The sequence below is a fragment of the Apus apus genome, chromosome 7 (genome assembly GCF_020740795.1).
Source record: "Apus apus isolate bApuApu2 chromosome 7, bApuApu2.pri.cur, whole genome shotgun sequence".
NCBI lineage: Eukaryota > Metazoa > Chordata > Aves > Apodiformes > Apodidae > Apus > Apus apus.
Window position 1 is genome coordinate 20,752,882 of NC_067288.1, and position 18,148 is coordinate 20,771,029.

The 18,148-nt window shown below is 38.6% G+C and overlaps 1 protein-coding gene across 7 annotated transcripts in view; it reads left to right on the top strand.

Annotated features, from left to right (window-relative positions):
* ST3GAL3 (ST3 beta-galactoside alpha-2,3-sialyltransferase 3) overlaps positions 1 to 18,148 on the top strand; it is a 174,327-nt gene that overhangs the window by 57,861 nt on the left and 98,318 nt on the right. For all 7 annotated transcript variants that reach the window (XM_051624980.1, XM_051624982.1, XM_051624981.1 and 4 more), the window contains one exon: positions 7,296 to 7,388. In XM_051624980.1, the coding sequence (XP_051480940.1) occupies positions 7,296 to 7,388 (93 nt within the window). The remainder of the gene's footprint in view (positions 1 to 7,295; positions 7,389 to 18,148) is intronic.

Consider the following 18,148-nt stretch of genomic DNA (forward strand, 5'->3'; position numbering starts at 1 on the left):
AACTGGCTGCTGAGAGAGTTTTTATTGCCTACTAAGTGAGTCCTAACATGTCCCATCTTCAAAAAACTCATCCTCATCTCTTATCAGTAAAACCAGAATGATGATGCTTATTACTGAGAATGGGACCTGTAATTTTGCATCTGTGGAAACTGGAACAGATAAAAGTCCAATAATTCACATTCAGGAATTATATTTGTCAGCAAGTTATTTCATCATTAAAAGTTTCTTTGTCCAAAGTTTAATAAATAATAAAAAACTCAGGGAGCAGTCATCTTTATTTGTTTGATTTCTTTGGTAAACAGCTGCCTTCTGTGAAAATCAAATTTCTGTATTTCATGCTTCTTGTTTAGTCTAACAACTGGAATTTCAGCCAGTTGTTTTCTCCTTGCCGTGTTTCTTTAAAAACACAACCCCTCAAGTGGACTGTTTTCTTTGCTCCTTATCTGTGTTGATTTTAACACAATTCTGATTTTTCTGTGTGCTACTAGTCTTAGAGGTAAACTGTAACAGAGAAATTTTGGAAAAAGGGGGAAGTTTATATAAACCAAGGGAGATGAGGATATCGGGATATTACTCAGTACTTGGAGGAGTATGCACATGAAGTCACTACAAAATGTGCCCTGGATTTTTCTTGGGTTCAAAGGATGCAGATAAATCTAGTTTTATAAACTCAGCATTTAGTTTCTTTATTATTTAAAACAAACAAACAAGTAACTTGACAACTTCTGATTCTTTTGTCCACAAGGATCCCAACACGTTTTTTAGGAGTTGATGAAAGGCTATTAATTGAGAAGCTCCAGGGAGGGTGGTTGTATTCAGTGAGCTGTGAGAGACAATACAGTGATACAGTCATTTCTGATGCACAAATCACTTATATTCTTATATTGTATTTCTTATATACACTTATATTGTATTTCTTAAGATGTTTATACATTTGGTACTGTTGAGACTAATACGAAATTCCTTCTCCTGCCTAATGGTCTAATTACAGGATAGGAATATTTGGGGGGGGGTAATTTTTTATTTATTTATTTAATCTTTTTTCTCCTCCTCTTGGTATGTCAAAGACCAGGAATGGAGTTTAGTGAGGGAGTGTGATTCTCCTGCCTATTTTGTGGATGGAAACCTCTTCAGCACTTCTGTGCAAAGATGACATGTCACAGAGGGTGAATGGCATTACCAGTGTTAGTGGATTTCAGCTGTCAGTGTCTTTCTGCCCGACTTGCATTTCCCAAAGGGCAGCATTGACTTTGTGTTGCGTCGTCACTCAGGGCTGTGGAGGTGGAATGGCTTTAAAACTTGGTTTTCCTGTGCCAGTTGAATGTAACTTAATCTTCTTCAGCTGGTGTTCTTGAGTAGTCCAAATAAATACATTAAAGTATGTGTTGATTATCTTCGCTGTTAAGAAATTAATTTCACGAGAAGCCACAATTCTTGGTGGAGAAGCAGAACAGGACATTTTTTTTAGCATGCATCATATCTTTTTAGAAAAAGGGATTTGGACCATCTCTTCTCTTATTCAGTCATGCAACTTCCTTGAGGAATTTGCTTACATACTGAAGCAACATTTGAAAATATTTACATCTATTTAGCTGGCTATAGTGTGACAGATGCATTTCCTGTCTCTTTCATTGTTAGCATTTTCTTCCTCTTTCTATCTCCTCACTGTTTAGTTTTTCTTCAGCTGGAACTAGAATAATAGTAAGTACCACATGATCAGGCTGCATGATTCTTTAAGCCATAGTTTGGAACATCTAACAGCTGCAATCAGAGCTCCTTAAATGTCTCTCTCAGTGTTTCCAAACCCACACTGCTCCTGCTGAACATGGAGCTCCAGCCACTTACCAAGAAGAAGGTGCATCAGCACATCTTTCCATAGTGTCTTGCACTCAAGGAGATTCTGCCAGGCAAAATGACATGGTGATCATGACTACTTAAAAAGTCAGATATGCAAGTACAGTTTTTCAGTCCCTTACTGTTCTTTATGTGGGGGAATTGAGTACTATACAGATGAAGGCTGCTGCTGTTCTCAGTGACCTCGGTGACTTTTCTTCTTCTGACTGAACAGCAGTAACTGAAGGAGAGCGTAAGTGCTGCATACAAGCTAAAGGTGGCCTTCCGTGCCCTTAAGTGAACTGGAAGCATTTGCTGTGAGACTGACAGTCTATAATGAGGAGGAGAGTTGATGGAGTACTCAGTTTCTCATCCCTCTCTTAGAAGTTCTTACCTGTTTGGAAGGGAAGGATGGTTTATGATTTGTTTAGGGGATTTCCCCCTTAAGTGGGATTTGTTGATTTATATGTTTATGACATATTATGGAAAAAAAAATATTGTGGACTGGAAGCTCTTTATTTTTTAGGGTATAAGTAATTTATTAGGCTATAAAACAAATGCTATTAAAAATATTTTGATATTATTTAAAATACAAACAGTTGTACACCCTAGCCAATCTGGTTGCGTCTTCATGAGTGTATTCTTTGGAGCAGTCCTGCAATTTTGAAGCAAATCCCATAATTGTTTCTTTCTGAATGCTGCTTGAAATGTACTCCTGGGCTTGTTTGGAGGAAACTAAACTGAAAGCTTTATTCTAGGAGTCTATGAAATTAAAAAATATTTAATTAGGGACATAAGAGTCCGAAGTCCATTGAGCCTTGTTATGGATATGATGGATACATCTAGCCCAGTGAATCTGACTAGAGTCCTATCTGAAATAAAATGCCCTAAATCTCATGGGGTGTCGATACAGGGTCTCATCATTAACTGCTTTGATTTAGTGATCTGCCCAAGTTGCTTGCTAATATTATTTCCTTGTTTCTTCATAAAACCCACAATGTTTTACTTGCCTTTCATTTTATGTTCTCATCACATCTCCTATTCATTCATCAGGTATCATGACATAATCTTTATAGAGCTGCTGTATAGTTATAAGACTGAGGTTGTTTTGGACTGAGGTGAAGGAAACTCCAAGGCGAAGGGTCAACCTGGAGAGCACATTGCCAAATAACTAATTTTCCTCATTTCAGAAATGTATCAGTATACGTTTTGTGTGCAAGAGTAATCAGTCCTCAAATAAGATGATCTCAAGCAGATGTAGTTTTTCAATTTTTACAATCCACAGTTTAAATTCCATGTGGAAGGCAAAGCGGCAAAATCTGTCTCTTAAAGTAGTTTTTGTGATATTCAATTACATGAGCTTAGTTACAGACAGCTTTTTTAGTAGTCCAGACACTGAATTTGTGTTACTAATTTCTTTTTTTTTTTAATGGATTTAGTTTGCAGTCCTATGAGGGTGACATGCTGTCCTTGATCAAAACATGATGCAGGAATTAACCATGGTGACGTTTTCATATTTGAGATTAGAAGAAGACACACATCTGCCAAATGCAAGCAGAAGGAAAAGTCTTGTTACTTTTTCTAAATCCTCTGAAAGCAGCTGGATTTTTAGCTTATCCAAATTGTGAAATTTTACTGAGATTGATGTCCACACAACAGTGTAGAGGAGTACAGACGATCTTAAGAATTCAGGATGTGTGCTTGTGTCATAAGAGTAAAGCCAGGGGAAAAAAAAACAACAAGACTGCATTTTCTTTTTAGTGCAGTAAGCCAATTACTTCCCTGCAACTTCAACCTCATGCAGATACTTTTTTAAGAACTGCAGATGTTTACGGTTACTGAATATTAATTATTTCTGTCCTTTATCCTGGATAAATTTATCTTACTGGGTTTTTCCTCCACAAAATCTGAGCAAAATTTACAGCTCCATAGTGTCATCTTAATTATATCTTTTCTGCTGTCTGCACTAGCTTTTTAAGTCCCTCAGTGTAGCTGGTGCTCTCACTAACTAGGAGCATGAGAATCAGGAGCTGGAAGAGATGTGTTTGAACCTGGGAGGTGCAGAGATTTGCACCTCTGTGCCATAAGTGTTGCTAGCCCTGGCTTTCCATGTGATCCTTGGATTCCAGGTACAGTCATGGAGCCAGTGAGATGAAGCTATTTAGTAGTAAAGCACTAAGAAAATAATACTTGTGTGGTTTGGGGCATAGTTCTTGACCCATCTGTTATAAGCAGCATTCAGGATTATAAAACCAGAACCTGTTGTAAGCCCTTGTAGTGCTGTGCACCATGTTTTGGTAATTTGTCAGGCAGCCTTTGCAGAATGTGCTTTCAGGAATAGTGCTTCTTCCATTTGGAAATAAGCAAGATAATCCAAGAAGTAGCAGTATGTGCAGCAGTGTAATAAGAACCTTGTCATTAGATATGAAGGAGATGCTTATTTGTACACTTCAGTTCAGCGTACACTTTTGTTACAGAACTGTGTACCTGTTAACAGCAGTACAATTTTCCAAAGCTGGATTTGTTTGAAAATGTATAGTTCTGTATGGGATGCATCTTGCCGGATGGTTTTCAGTCTGATTTATGGAAGGACAATCTCTGTGAGATCTCTGAATCTTGCATTAAAAAAAACCCAGCTCTAACTAAAAAAATATCTAAAATAAATGTTAGCTTGGAGAGCTTCCTGAGGTAGCAGTAGGCAGCAAGGCTGTATCCAGCCTGACTCCTATGAATGTTTTGCTTTGAATCAACACCTAATGTGGGCTTGTCTTTATGAGCATGCTGGCAATGACGGTGTGTGTTATGTGATCTGAAGAAAACAACCAAATAAATGTGTCCCTAGATGGTTTTATAATGTGGAGCACCCATTTCTAGTTTTCTGTCATCTTCTGGCTCAGTACGTGGCTAGAAGAAGGGAGATGAGCAAATGTTCAATGATATGAGATGGCAGCTACAAGTGGCTTATGAGAATCGTTCAGTCTCTGGCAGTCTGGATCATGAACTTTGTCACATCCCAGAAGTGTTAACAGCTCAGCCTCTTGGGCTTTAGTGGCTCAGAGTGTCTTTGAGGGATCTGCAGTTGGCAGCCGTGCCATCAGGACGTGGCTCTAATTGGTGTTCTGTACGACTCAAACTGGTGAGGGTTTCAGCCTACTGTTCTTCTGCAGAAACACTGTGGTGGGCATCTGAGTGGCATTTTAATTTGATAATGCAAGTGCCATGGAATTAGAAAAGAGAAAAATGCCTCTGTTTGTGGCACAGGATATTTTGTGTGACCTCTGAGGCCATTTGAAAAAGGCCTGCTGTTGAAATAGTTATACACATTTGCCAGCAATGACTCACTGCTGTGGTGGCTGCAGATAAATTCCAGTTGCTTTCTACTTGTTTTTGAAGATTTTGGTATTAGGGATTTCTGTACGTTGCTTAAACTATAAAAATGTAGCAACACTTAATTTTTCTTGATAAGGCTTAAAATTTCCCACATTTCTTCATATCTGAAATGCTTGCAACAAGCTGTGATCTGTGCACCCTGCTGTCCCTTTTGACTACGTCAGAAGGGGATACATTTTGGCATGGTTAAAACCTCCTGTTTTGTCAGCAACAGACCTTTCCTTCCTGTGCCTGTTTCTAAGGAGCTGCCAACTGGACTCAGAACACAAATCATTCAGTGCAAGTCAGACTTCTAGATGCTCACATCTTAGATGCTTTCTCATCTCTCATTTAGATATATATGTTTTATAATATCACCTGTGGAAACCAATCTTGTGGATTTGGGCTGTGATAAACAGTGTTACACCTGCCTCTATCTCTGCATATTTATAGAATATATTTAGAGAAATCTAAACTTTGCTGTAAATAGCTCTGCCTTCCTATAGATGAGGAATTGTAATAGTAAAATACTGCATGTTTTGACCAAAACTATGCAGGAAATCTGTGGAAGAATTAGAATGTTATCCATGTTCTAAGGCTCTTTCTGATGCTTTTCATCTGCAAAGGTCTTAAGAAATTAAATACTTACAATAGTTTTTTATTTTCTCCAGTTTGTTCCCTCTTCCAGCTGTTGAAGGTTTATATTTTTATGTAGCAGAAATAGATTTTAACCTTTCAGAGTCATGCAACTAATTGTAATATTAACTCTCCATCTATTCATTATACAACTGAAACTGGTTGGTGATCTCTTGGGAAGTGACCCCAGGACCAGTGTAAGAACAGTTACTACCAGTTTAGCATGGAGTTACTGCCATTCAGATAATTTTGCCAGCTGGGCTCTGTTTACTCCCCTGCTCACAATCCTTCCAGGACCTGGTCTTTGGCTCAGAGGTCCACTGACTTGGAACTCCCTGAACCCCCACACTCATTGCATGTAGCAGTAGTTTGCCAGTTAACTGGTATCAGTCATATACATGTTGATTCCTGGAAAAGAAAGCAGGGTTGTGATAATAATGAGCTCTTCAAAATGATTTTTGTGAATCTAGTCTGGATCTGTACTGTCATCTTCATTTGGCTCATGCTGTTGATGTGTAGAATCATTACTTGCCTATTACTAACAAGGTGGTGTAGCAAATACAGTATTATTGATTGACTCTTTGCAGTAGTTAACACTTGAAACTTTTACTGAATATTGAGCCTGTAACTATAAATGCCTTTTTTTAAAGGAATATTAATAATCCTCATACTGTGACTGACATTAAGGTATTTGATGTTGCTTTGAAAACACAAGTGAGTTAACCCTTGTAATATTTTTGTAAAATTCAGGACTAAAAATTTTGCAGAAATCTGACAGAAATAAAATTAATTTTTTTTTTCCAGGTCACTCGGTAGATCTATGGTACAAGTATGTACTGGCCTTCAGTATCTTTTCTTCAGTTGCTAATCGTGTTCCTGTACAAAAACTAAATCAAAGAAACTCCAATATTCTGAATTTGGCCTCAAAGTCACCAGGCAAACTGAATTATGACACATGTCAACAGAACAGCAGCACTGTGATCTATTCCAAATGCTGAAAGCAAGCATCCTGATGACAGCATGTCAGAACTGCTGAGCAGTTTGTTTCGAGTGCTTGAAATGTGTCTTCTAAATATTACTCTAAATAATAGTTTTCTATAATCTTGATCATACTTTAGAAAAATAGCCTCAGCAAAGTGCTGTTTATGTTTTCTTTCTTCTGAAAGGTTGAAATCTAAAATGATACCTTGAGGTTTTTCTTCTGTGAGGTCTCTGTTCCTAGGTATGAAAATCTTGCAGTGAAAGTAGTGGTTTATTGGGCTTTCAGTTGCCTTGAACCCAAGCCTTTGTTGTTGTCTTGTCATGCTCCCTTGCAACACATAAATACCCATCTGTGTTTCCTATTATTCCTCACAGCTGTTTCTGAGAAAAACTATAAGGAAAAAAAGTAACTTGGATGATTTTAAAAGCCAGTTCATAGCCAGGGCAGTCCTGATTCTCTACTTATATTTTCACAGGCCTCCAGAATTGGCATCAAAGTATGCAAATTTCTCCGAGGGAGTGTGCAAGCCGGGTTATGCATCAGCGCTCATGACTGTCATCTTTCCAAAGTAAGTAATTACTAGTTGTTTCTTACTCCCTCTTCCCCTGATGACTTCTCATCCTTCAAGGTGGGTGATCTGTAGAGTTTATCTTGAAAAGTGTCACATGAGACTGGTGTTGAAATTATGGGCTGTTTGAGCAGTCAGTGGCAATGGCTTAGTCGATTTTAGTCTGACTAGGAGCTTGCTTAAAGAGCAAAGAGTCCTGTCTGTTGAGTAATAAAACAAATTATAATTTCAGTATATTATACAGATGCGTGGTCAAGCTCATTGCTGGTGTCAGATAATGCAATCCTTAGAAAGGTTAGGTTGTGAAGTAACAGATTAAGTTATCTGGAGTAGTAAAGTGGTTTGTTATGGGGTTTTGTTTGATTTTTTTACTGTTGAGAACAGGGTAAAGCATCCCTTGGGTGCCTGGAGAATTTGCAATAACATTTTCCAAAGAGTCTTAAGATGTATTACTATCAAGTTGTGCATCTTGTTGCATTGAGAGATTATTGTTAGCTGAAACATTAATAGTTTCTTCAGAATTTGTTGTTTGTGGAAAGTTGCAGTACTGTTTTGATAGCTCTCAGAAATGAGGAACATCATTGTAATGGATCAACCAAAACATCTTTAAATTTGGATTATGGCTTTCTTTAACACACCATGTGACATTGGCATTTCAAGGAGTTCGTGGAATTACTGGAAGACAGTTCAAAAGATAGATTGGCAAGAACATTATGCTGTTGAGGCTCAAGGATCTCAGTTTGGTTCATTGAATGGAAAATTTGACTAAAAACATATTTGACCTTCGTACAAGCTTCTAATGCATGTGGAAAAGATGCCCTAGTGCAGTGATCTCTTTGGCAAAAAGATTGTGTACTTAACACAACTGGTACTTTTCTAAAAGATACATTTCATTTCTGAGGAGGGAGTTTCCATGACTTACATATATAGAGGTTAGGCTGGGCAACCGTGACCTTCAGGCCAAGCCTCAAACTGGTAGTATCTTGTTTCTTTTATTGACAAACATGGTATCTGCAAACTTTAAAAATAAAAATCTGACATTGCCTTGTAAACAGCAGATACTACACCCAGGCCTTAAAAACAAAACAAAACACCAAGTATTGAAACTATGTTCTCCATCACCAGTGTAAAACAAATAATTTTGTGTGAATGTTGGAACTCTGATTAGAATATAAATAAATTCTAGAACCAAAATTAGATACATTATAATCCTCCTCTTTTAAGAACTTTGAGTGCTTTTAAATCTGTGTATACATCTTAAATGTAACTACTATAGAAGAAGGATATAAGATAATTTAACTGTGGTAAGATGTCTGAAGCTAAACCCTTCCTTTCTTAATACATTTGCAACCTAACTGCCCTTTTCAGAGTGTGGCTGTTGTTACATATTGATTCTGCAGAGACTTGTTATATACACTGAAGAAGGAAGACTGTTTAGTAAAGTTATTAAGGGGCAGAAAAATACCATTAATGGTACCCTATCCTGATTTGTTTCATAACACAGGACATGTTTTCTTCTAGTAAATTCATCATGGATCACAGTAGTAGTGATAGTTGAGATAGAATAAATATTTTCCAGATCGTATAACTCTTCTTGGTAAGTGCTTCTTCAGTGGTAAAAATACAAGTTCAAGCTTTACCAAGCATAAGAAAGGAGTAAATGGATTAAAGAGCAATGCTCTGAGAAATCTCAAAATGTGGTTGCTGATAAGGAAAGAATTAAAAGGTTGGGTTTTTTTAATTGAGGTCCTTAGGTGATCAACTCTCATCTTAGCAATGACCTTCATCAATAATCCTAGCTGGAAAAAATCCTGGGTTAAGTTACAGGCTTTATGGAGAGTTCTAAATAAAGGACTGGTTACTTTTAGAGAAGAATCTGGATTGCCTGGTTTAAATGGCCACAGTCCAACAAAATATATGTTAATATATCCAATATGAAATAAGACATCTGGGAGGAACAAAGGCAGATTTATACCTTGCAAAATACAAAAACTCTCTCTTGGAAACAGACACAGAGAAAGCTTCATGTAATCTCAACAAAATATCATAGCTGAAGTGCTGTTTCAAGTTCATATATATACACATAAGTTGAGACATCTTGTGTGTAGCCCAAATTAAAACCCCACAGCCTCCCCAACACTGCAACTCAGGATTTCTAGAATTTTGTGTCCAGTTTTGATGGTGGAAGTCCAAGAAAGGAGGGAAAATAAGAGATTGAAAGGAAGCCACAAAAATTAACAAGGAGTGACTTAAACAGAAAAGTAAACAATGCTCCTAGAAATAAGTCATCTTTCTGAAGCAGGAGTTGGATCCAAGTGGGGAGAACAGGAAAGAGCATTAACTTTGACAAGTCAAATATAAACCATAATGAGGAAGGCCAAAAAATGTTGAGGAACAACTTTTTGAAGGCACAAAAAAAAAGAGCTTTTTGTCCAACTGTCAAAAGCGGAAATCCTGCCAGAGATCTGCCAGAGATCCCCATGGGCTGGTGGATGATCATAATGTTACATGTGAGCTAAGGGAAGGCACAGCCCTAGCACAGAAGTTATTTGCATTGCTCTTCGCTGCAGAACAGTTCCCACGTGGAGCCTTCCTTTCTGGGGGACAAGCTGGGGGAAGCTGACAGAAGGTTGATGTTTTGGAGCAAACTGGCACAATGAATTGCTAGGAAAAGTTCTCACTTTGTGAAGAACTCAGTGGTGGAGTTGCTGAGTTACACACGATTGTGTATAATCACTTCTTAAATTGGCCTTAGAATAGAAGAATGAAAAGCAGTAAACGTGTCAGGCTTTTCAAGAGGGGCCATGGAGCATTTGGGAAACTGGAAACTAGTAGTGAGCCTGGTTTTTTGTGTTAGGCATCTTGGTAGAAACTACAAAAAAGCATAAAGGTGATTATAGAGAGGAGTGAAGTTGTCTGCTGCAGCAGGAAGTCCTACTCTGTAAATCTGCTCATGGCATTTGAATGACTGGATGAGCATTTGATAAGGGCAATTTAATAGAATATGTCTGGATTTCTTAAAAAAAAAAAAACAACACAAAACAAAATGAAAACAAACACCCCCCCTCCCAAACAACAGCCAAGAACCCCAACAAAACACTTAGAGCTTCAGAAGATTAAACTGGTGTAATCCTCTAGTGGTTAGGTAATGACTAGGGAAAGATTGGAAACTATGGAAAAAAAATAAGAAGATTGGACAGTATCAGGACATTGCACCTGGAGTCCTCTGGAGAGTGTGTGCTGGGATCTCTGCTCTTCCAAGTAGTCATAAGCCATTTGGAATGGAGGATGGATAATAAAGTGCTGACACATTTTTCCAGGTAGTGGGACCTAATGTCAGAGGGATCTCACCGTGCTAAGTGATGAGGCAATAAAGTAGCAGGCCAAATTCAGTGCTGGTAGATGTAAGGCAGTGTTTGTTGAAAAGATTGATCTGACAGCATATACTTAGTGATGGACTCAGTTAGGCCTTTCAAATCCAGAAGGAGATCTTGGAATTGCTGCCGGTGGTTCTACAACTTACTGACTGATGATGGTTAAAAGACCGTGGACATACTAGGAGACAAATGAAGAAAACCCAAGAATGTTATATCACTGTATAAATACCCCTCATGCCTCTATCTTCAATAACACATCTAATTCTCTTTGACATAATTTGAAACAGATCTAGAAGAGTTAGGTGGATATAGTGGTTAAAAAGAGTAAACAAAAACATCAAGCTCTTTCCATGCTCAGAGAGATCAAACAGACTTTCCAGTTTGAGGTAGAGCAATCAGAGTGCAGAGGGTATTAATGTGTATGTGTAACAGCAAAGGGTGTGGAAAAGATGTGTAGGTGATTGCTTCTCTCAGGACAGGATTCATAGATATTGAATGTAAATATTTTGCACCAGGTTTAAGAAAAATGAAGGTAACTGCTATTTTCTGAAAATTATTTTCATAGTAGGCAAAAGCCTAAAAAAAAATACAAAATATTGATACTTCCATTAACCGTATGGATTCAGAAACAGGCAAGGAAATCTCTGTTACAAGAGGCTGGAATGGATGTTAAGGGAAGATTGTAGCTTTTTATATTCCCTGTTTGCTAGGCTTTTTACTGAAGTATTGGCCAAAGGGCACAGACAGAGTATGGGACTAAATGGACATTTGGTCTAAACCATTGTGCCCATGTTTGTTTTTTTCATTATGCTTGGTTGTGGGATTTTAATTATTATACCTTAAAGGCAGACTGACAAAGCTTCAGGAAAACATGCTGTAATCTGAATCGTGACAGTGGCTCCCCACGAAGAGAAATGGATGCATGACCTCACCACTGCATCTCAGTGTAGGAGCTGGCTAGCTGTGCTGCATCTGCTGGTCATCCTAAGTGAAGGAGTTCTTGGATTTTTCACTTTCCAGGACAATACGATTCTCTCTGTCTTGCAAATCTCCCAGCAGATAGTGACTCAAAGTGCTGGAAGTAAGGGTACTGGGTTTGGAATGGTATAAAGAAAAAGACAAGTGCCTTTGGTGAAATGGCATCAGTAGGTCTTTGTTCCGTGAATTAGGCTCTTTTTAGTTGGTCTGAGGTCACCTACAAGCCTGGAGCTAATGCTCTGACCTTTTTGTAGAAGGCAGTATCTTGTGTTTGCAGTGATTCTGCTGCGGTCTCCTGTGTGTCTGGCCTTACTGTGGAAACGATGTTGCCAGTGTTCAGTTCTCTGTGCTGTATTCTTTATCAAATGAGAAAGGAGACTTCTGCCCACAGCTTGTGGCTGACATGCCAGCCTGGGACAGTTCAGCTTCTGACAATTTTCCAACCACAAGCTTTTGTAAGCTGGCAGCTAATACTGGAAATTAGAGGCAGTAAATAGAGAGGGAATGTCTGCAGCCTGCAGATTTGTGTGCCTGTGTTTGGTAAGAGAACAAGGGAAAGACACATTTGAAGAAGGATAAAAAGTATTTTAAAATATTTCAGTATAAGAGGGAAAGGGGAAGTTGAACATACAACAAATTGATAGATATTGTGACCAGAATTGTGAATTAATATTTGGGATTCAGATATGTGAGACTATTTTTTAGAACCAAGGATATGATCATAAATCTCTTTCTAGTCAAGTTGTGCTAAGAAATAGTCTTATACGTGTGAATTTTTTTGTTATTCTTCAATATAGCAGCCCACTCTCCCTTCTGAGTAAAACCAGCTCTGCTGTAAATGTCCCTGAATTCATATTTTCATACTGAGTTGTTTCTTTGTACATAAGGTTCAACATTTTTTAAGATTTCATGTTAGTGAAAAATGCGTGGCACAGATTTATGCCAGGCATAAGAATTTCACTGACTTTCTCTAGAGTCATCCTTACTATGTTGAGTGATCGTGGAGTCGTCTTCTCTGGAGATATTCAGAACCCCCCTGGATGCGATCTTGTGCAACCTGCTCTAGATGAGCCTGCTTTAGCAGAGTGGTGGACTAGATGATGTCCAGAGGTTCCTTCTACCCTCTGCCCTTCTGTGATTTCGTGTTTTTCTCATGTTTAGTTCCCCCAACATATTCTCCTATGTATTCCTCCACTTCCACAGGCCAGTCGTGTATAGCTGGGACAGATCCAGGAGGCCCTTCCCTAGCTTGTACAGGGTCGAGTCGTTTCTCCTTGATATCAGAGCTTGGCACAATTTTCTTTGACATTGCTGTCTTCCAGGTAGAGGTTATACACTTTTTATACTTCTAAAAAAAAAGCATTCTTACATGCTAAATAAAATTTGACATCACTCTTACATGGAAATGGGGGCTTCAGGTGAAACTGGAGCTTTAGCAAGAGCTTTGATAGGGATTGAGATAATTTCAATATGTGGTCCTCATCCCAATTGCTTTCCCAGTCATTTCCCTATCAGCTTCTAGGAAGCTGTGCCTCTTGTACTATGCACACAAGTATGTCTTTCCATTCTGTACTTCCCTGCTTTCTTACTTAGATATTCAGAAAAAAACAACCAAACAAAACATTTTAAAAAGATAATTTTAAACCCTCTACTTAGAACTGACTTTATTCATGTTTGCCTGTCTCAGTGCCTCATGAATTGCTGACATACCCAGCATGGGCTTGTATTGAAGAGGCAGGGCCTGAGCTGAGTGCTTAGAGGCTGTCACCGAGGGTGACAGCTGCTTCCTTTGTGATTAACTATTTAAGGAGAGCAGAGTAAGCCCAAGGATAGAAGCTTCTCATGGTTTGTGAGAGCTCACTGAAGAAGTAGGTTGGATAATTAGTTTGCCACTGAGGATTGCTGTGGGAATTTGAAACTATTTCCTGACTGTAAGCATGATATCTCTGCTGCATATTTTGTCATCTCTTCAGGTGCAGTGGGTAGTATCTTAATTTTTTAAGATATGTAAAATTATATATATATACACACACATACTGAATTAATTGTTGATAGTAATGGGTTTTTATGTCTCCTAAATGTATGTATATTGTACATCTCATTTTAAAATACACCGAAGTGATAAATTTCATTAATTTGAACTGTGAAAGCCATTTGGGTCCAAGGGAGGAGTGGACAGTTCTAGAGGCTACCACTGAAGTCAGGGTCTCTGTGTCCCAGACACTGCTGTGAGAAGAACTTTCTGCTTTCCTTCAAAATTAAATTACTACTATTCTAGGAACAAGAAGTACTCCAACTCCTGTCCCTTCTTTTAAGTCTCTTCTTCTGTTCTTGAGCATTCAGGAATAGTGTGCGCTGGTGTTGGAGGTTGTTTTCGTGGCTCAAAGTTGAAATGCTTGTAATGCTGATGTTTGGATTTGTGGGGACAAGTTGATGCAGGGACAGGTATATTTTCCCCTGGCCAGTGCTGAATGTCATTTGGTTCCTTGATTAACTCTGGTTAAAGGGGTCCAGGACTCACAAGAGGGAAAAGGAGAAGGGATGAAAGAGGAATTGACAAAGTGGAGGTTGAATAGTGAGTCAGTTTCCCGTTTCTCCAAGCTCTTAATTGCCTGGCTTGTGCCTGGGGCACTGGAGCATGCCACTGCTCGTGTTCACCTCCTGTCACCTCCTTACTCCATGTTTAGTAAAACCCAGGCTAAACAAACATGCATGCTCCTCAAGTCACTTCTGGTGCCTGGGGAGCACCTCCTCACCCAGAGCTCAGTGGGTTTTCTGGTAAGACATCTGCTGATGTGCTCAGCTGCTGACCCACTGCCACTGCTGGCAAAGGGAGCACTTTGCACTGCTCTACCCTTCTTTCTTTGTGATTTTTTTTATGTAGTAGTATCTTTTTTCTCCCTTATATTTTGGTTCTGGAGTGAAGATTTTCTCACATTTTCACATCTGCAACTTGTGTGTTGAGTATTATATGCAATTTGAAGGCACTTTAAAAGAGGATGATTATAAAAAATATATGTGAATGTAGATTTTGTAGCTGCCCATGCAATAAATGGGATAAGTAAAATAATCCTTATGTCCAAACATGAATTTTCCCTCCCCCATCCGTCTACTCATTTTGTGCAAGATTTTTTTAAATCCAGATCAGTTCACTGATCCGGTTTATGGAATTACCAAATCATTATACCAGCCCTGCCAAGGGTGCAGCTTGGAAATGAAGAGTTAAGGTGTTGGGATCAGAAAAGCTCCATAAACCAGCCTGGGCACTGGGACAAAACAGAGGTATGGGGAACCTTCAGTTCTTGCAGGTTGTTCTGTCTATCTCATATTGACTTTTTAGTCTTTGAAAAAATGTGCAAAGTAGTACATGGAATTCCTGTGTGCTGATCAGCACATCAGTAGATGCTATATTGGATCACTTTTTGGAGCCAAAATCTTTCGTGTTTAACCTCTTTCAAGAGTAAAACAAAACAAACAAACATGTGAAGCCATGTGATGTGCAGACTTTGTGCCTGAAAAGTTTGTCTTTGGATTCCTTTTCGTGACTTCTGAATTAAGTGAGACTGTTGGAGAAAAGCTGGAATATGGCCACATGGGCCTTACTGAGCATGTGCTTCTCTGGCTTCAAAAAAGGTGCAGAACATATGAGTTCTTGCTTCAGTGTGAGCATACCTCATCTTATGCCAGATGGGAACAGGATGGGGATTTTATTGGGTTTTTTTTGTTTGTTTGGGATTTTTTGTTTTGTTTTTTTGGGGTTTTTTTTTTTGGTTTGTTTTCCAGAAGACTGCTGTTATTTCCAAATTGTTAACTTTAACAACAACAAAAAAAAAGGGACAGCTTTGCAAATGTACAGATAAATAACTATTTGCATGAGCAGGATGATTGTAACAAACAATAAACTTAATCAGTGCCACCAAATAAGTGTATTTTATTGTGCATGTGTGTTTGGGCTCTGTTACTGTCACCCATCTGTTCTAGAGCTGAACCAATAAGAATGTTTGACTTTCAGGAAAAATCTTGCAGCAGAGATTGCTTGAGGATCTAAATACATTTGAGTGACTGAAACTCTCAGGGAACACAAAATGAACCCAATGAAAAGTATCAGTAGGCGTGAAGTTCTCAGCGTATGTAATAACATTGTGGTTTTAATATGCTTGTCTTGCAACCTTTTCCTAAAATCCACCTAAGAAGGTGTTTTTTTGGTATGTCTCTTTTTATTAAAACTTTGACTCTCTGAAAGCTCATCATTATTGATCCAGCCAGTCATCTCCCCAGAGCCCCAAAAAGTTCTCTGAGGCTTTGTCTGTCACCAGGTGGTTTCCTCTTGCCATAGAAGAGCGTGCAGTGTGTTCTGAATTGTGCGGATAATTGTTCCTTCTGAACTCCCTACTGGTGGTTTCCATCAAGTTTCCTGTCTTTGGATAGAATTCAAATCTATTTATTTTCCTGTTCTACCTTTCCCTCCTCCTCACTTACTGTCAAACTTTATTCTAATATTGAGACATTTCAGGAGTGTCAGTGCATGAAAATGCTGTCACTGAGCCAATGTACATTGGCTAAAAATATGGATGAAAAGCAAGTCTGATAATTTATGCAAGATTATTAGGCCAAGTCTGGGGAACTCTCCAACTCTACATTAGGCAAATGAAGGTAAAAAATGGAAAGATCAAAAATTCTCTTTGTAGAAATGCGAAAAGTCACTTGAGGATGTTTTTCAGATAATACTGTAGAAGCTCTGACTCCACTGCAGTGTGAACAGCGTAAGCTCCTTTGGCAATTATTCTTTCAGTACCTTGTTGCTATAATTCAGAGCTAGCTATGCAGCAAAATAAAATCCATTAAGCAACTGCTGTATACTACAGAAGTAAAGCTGTAACTGTTGTAATAGCAGCAGGGATCACAATAGCTTGGTGTGAAGTTTCTCTAGTTTCCCATTGTTTCAAGCCAACCCAAATCACCTGTAATGCTGGAAACCAAGGCAAGAGTGTTCCCACACTGCAGTGAAGCTGACTGCAATGAGGTGACATATTTTACTAGTATTACTCACTATATTTTTAAATTCTGCTTCTGTTTTGCTAAATTTCTGAAGATACATGCATTCAGAAAAGAAGCTGTTTCATTTTTGGGTAATTTGCCAGACCTTTAAGAATGACCACATCTTTTTCTCCCCTGAAGCCCTTTGAGTCATTTATTTACTTGCACAGGAACTTCCTGTGTGCAAGGCAGAGCTGTAACTTAATCCTGTGTCCAGCTTGTAAACAAAAAAACCACTGTCCAGCTTTCTTAAGAGAAGTATTTCATTACTATTTCTTTAAAAATCATTGCATCTGCCATACTAATTTGTTATTCTTCCAAGCTTAAACAACTGATGTAAGCTTCAGAATTGTGTAAATTTCAAATAACGTCTTGTACTGTTCTTGGGGGGGAAAAAATTGGAGGCTTATATGATTTCCCCTTTCTAAATTGACACTTGTGTCTCGCCAATTTTGGCATGTTTTAATCTGTTTATCTGCTGTGCCAGCCTAGGTTCATGTTTACACCAGGGCATATCTAGGAATAGATGTAGAATTGCACTGCTGAAAGTGCTGCCAGAGATAGAGATTCCTAGAAATGAATTCATTTATCTAGGAATGAAAGAGGCTAAAATATCTATGACCTTCTGTGGTGTCTCAGAGACCCTGAAATCAGAAGCATATATTAATATGCCTATGCACAAACGTATGCACTGCTTTACCAGTTGCTCTCCTAAATAAAAAGGAGTGTGTGCATCTGCTTTTACTTTAAGCCTGCCTCTGTTTTGGAATTTCTGCTGTCTGTAATGGAAGGTGATACTGTAGTAGCCGTCAGAAGTGTTTGTTTATGGGCTTGGATTTTTTTTTTTACTTTTTTATTTTTAATACAGAAGTTGTACACTGGGAGCAAAGACTGGCCCATGGATGAGCCATTCCAAATAAAAACAGTTCCCATGGGTGCTTCAGAAAAGGTGGAATATTGTTAAGTCACCTAAAAACAACAAGTAAAGGAAAGCTATTTGGGGCACAATGGCTTTCCCTGTTCCTGCAGCCACCACTGGGGTCTGTGATGTGCTGTCCTGGGCTGGCCAGGCACTTCTGGCCCTGGACTGGCAGTGTGAGCAAATTGGACATGAACTATTGTGGTGGGAAAGTCTCCAGCTCCATTTTGGATAGAAAACACCAACTTTGGAATGGTCTTAGGGATGTGCAAAGACACACAGCATAGATTTCCTAAGTTTTGTTTACATTTTAAGAATTTGTTTGTAAATGTGTAACCTGATAGATGGGTAGGTATTTAAAGCTACAGTCAGTATACAGCTTCAGGCAGTCCTAATGCAAGCTGTGGCAAAACAGCTTAGAGCCAGTGGTGGCCAGCTCTTTCTGTTTT